A 3,067-nucleotide genomic window follows, 5' to 3' on the forward strand; every position below is an offset into this window, starting at 1 on the left:
TCATGGTCTGAATTTCTGCCAGTACCCTGTGGGAACTCATCAATTCTTGGTCTAAGATTCTTAAATTATTTAGTTCAGGGTAAACAAGCATGTTTGGATTTTTTTTGGTTTATATCTGATTTATTTTAACATGTAAGTTCCTGCTGGAGTAAAAACTAGGTAAACTGAAAAGCACTTATTCCATCTTATTAGAATCCTCCCAAACAGGTTAATCTGAACCCAAGCCAGCACTAGCATTATTCTGTCCTTCCATCCTTCTTTAGTGTCTACCTTTAGGAAACAAACTATTTTCTAGCTGTGTTCTTAAATAAATGGAATTTCCCGCACTTTAAGTCTAATTTATGAAAAAATTTTATACAGTATTAATGTTGTCATTCATATACATAGAATTTCAATACTGTGAATTTTATAGGCTTAGCATTTAATTTTTCCTTGCTAAAAAACACATTTTCAGTCTGGTTGAATACTAAATTTGAACCCTCACCGTCTCCCTGTCTACAAAAATGACCAGTGGAGTAAAAAGTGAGTAGAAAGTTCTTATTCTATACACACTCCCTTTGTCTACTAATTTTCAAGGTTGAGGCTGTGTCCTTTTGGGTAATGTGGTTTCGGTGAGAATTTGAGAATAGTGAGAAAACTTCAGAAGGGTTGAAAAGTAACTTTGCCTTTTCACCTTATTTTTTAATGTGTTCACTGGTCTCCATCCTAATTTACCAGCAATCTTCCATAATGAATTGGTTAATAGTAGTGAACCATGTAACAAATTGCACTCTTTCAGATTATTACTGTATAGAAAGTGATCATTATGTAGAAAAGGCTTTGTACTGGATTCTTGTAGGTAATTTTCTTATAACTTGGTCCATAAACTATTAATTTGTTTACTGCATCACTTCAGAGGCAGAATGTAACAGAATTACTTGTGGAGGAATTTTACACTCTTATAATATTTACAAGAGGGTAGGAGTTGGCGTTTACCATGCTGCTCAAGATAAATGTTATTTAAAGCTTTATTCCTACAATTTACTAGTTTAGAATTTAATACAATTCAGAGTCTATTTGTGTGTTTTTTTAAAATAAACCAAATATTTATCTAAAATGAGTTTTCTTCTCCCCAAATCAGATGTTAAAAGATGCTTTCCATTTTTAAAATAAAGAAGTCTCTGAACTTCTTTATTTTTAAGTCTCTGAACTTCTTTAAAATAAAGAAGTTCAGAGACTTTCATGTTTATAATACGTATTGTCTAATGTATTAAGCTGTCATATTTTATTAACTCAATTTAACGTATTAGCAACCTTTCATGGTTTTGTGTCCTTTTTAGTTTAACTTTAACTTTTTGAAATGCTAGACTCACAGGAAATAGAAAAACTAGTGTATAGGGTCCTATAAACGCTTTACTCATATGTTTCTGCAATGGTGACATCTTAGTACAATATTAAAAACGGGAAATTAACATTGGTGCATTACTGTTATCTAGACTACAGACCTCATTCAGTTTTCACCACTTGTGTGTGTGTGAGTGTATATGGGTCTGTGCAATTTTGTTCCATATATAAATTTGTATTGGAGAAGGCAATGGCACCCCACTCCAGTACTCTTGCCTGGAAAATCCCATGGACGGAGGAGCCTGGTAGGCTACAGTCCATGGGGTCGCTAAGAGTCGGACCCGACTGAGCGACTTCACTTTCACTTTTCACTTTCATGCATTGGAGAAGGAAATGGCAATCCACTCCAGTGTTCTTGCCTGGAGAATCCCAGGGACGGGGCAGCCTGGTGGGCTACCGTCTATGGGGTCACACAGAGTCGGACACGACTGAAGTGACTTAGCATAGCATAGCATAGATTTGTATAGACACCACCACAGTGAAGATACACAGTGAGCATGTATTTATGATGTCCATCACCGTGTATGTGCTATACCAAAATATTCACATACACCCCCATCCTTGGCAACTGTTATCTATACTCCATCTCTATGCTTTTAGAATTTTGAGAATGTTATATAAATGACTCCATTTATACATTATGCAGTATATTGTATGTTGTAATTGAATTTTTTCACTCAGCACAATTTTCTGGCAGCTGATTCAGGTTGTTAATGTATCAATAGTTTGTCCCTTTTTTATTGATGAGTAGTATTCCATAGTGAGGATGTGCCAAAGATGGCTTAACCAATCATTTGCATGCTGTAAACATTTGAGTTGTATTTTTCTTTTGCTACTAGAAATAATATCTACTATGCGTTGTTATGGATATTCATGTTTTTTTTGTGTGTGTAAACATATTTTAGTAACTATGGGAGAAATGCTGCAGAGTGCAATTGTTAGGTTGTATTGGTAAGTACACATGTTTTTTGTAAGAAAGTGCCAAATGATTTTCGAGTGGCTGCTACCATTACATATGAGAGATTCAGTTTCTCTGCATCCTCACCAACCTGTGGTGTTATTTCTTTTTTTTTAGCTGTTCAGTATCTCACTGTGGCTTTTTTGTTTTACTTCAAAATAAAGTATATTATTTTTAAGGTTTTAACTTAGATTTTACTAACATTATTTTCTTTCACTTCCCCCTCAGTTCCTGGTTGGTGGGGGTTTTTACGGCAGTTAATTATCAGTGGTTCTTTAAAATACTAATTTTCCGAGGACTATTTCTAATTTAAAAACTATTTTATGTCATCTGATATATAAATACTTTTAATTAATAAGATTACTTTCTTTGGATAATTTGTATTGTAGTTGCTGGAATGACTGGTACTGCGCATATCGATGGAGACCATATTGTTGTTTCAGTTCCTGAAGCTGTATTAGTTTCTGATGTTGTCACAGATGGTGGGATAACTCTTGATCATGGCCTTGCAGCTGAAGTTGTCCATGGGCCTGATATCATCACTGAGACTGATGTAGTAACAGAAGGTGTAATTGTTCCTGAAGCTGTACTTGAGGCTGATGTTGCTATTGAAGAGGACTTAGAGGAAGATGATGGTGATCACATCTTGACGTCTGAGCTAATTACAGAAACTGTTAGAGTACCTGAGCAGGTTTTTGTGGCTGATCTTGTTACTGGTCCCGATGG

The 3,067-nt window shown here is 35.1% G+C and overlaps 1 protein-coding gene across 1 annotated transcript in view; it reads left to right on the forward strand.

Moving 5' to 3' along the window:
- LOC105004719 (zinc finger protein 711-like) overlaps positions 1-3,067 on the forward strand; it is a gene marked incomplete at its 3' end in the record, with an annotated part of 9,999 nt that overhangs the window by 6,734 nt on the left and 198 nt on the right. The window contains exon 2 of the mRNA XM_010862424.1: positions 2,731-3,057. Coding sequence (XP_010860726.1) covers positions 2,739-3,057 — 319 coding nt within the window. The remainder of the gene's footprint in view (positions 1-2,730; positions 3,058-3,067) is intronic.

This window comes from Bison bison, unplaced genomic scaffold (assembly GCF_000754665.1).
Source record: "Bison bison bison isolate TAMUID 2011002044 unplaced genomic scaffold, Bison_UMD1.0 scf7180017858133, whole genome shotgun sequence".
NCBI classification, from domain to species: Eukaryota; Metazoa; Chordata; class Mammalia; order Artiodactyla; family Bovidae; genus Bison; species Bison bison.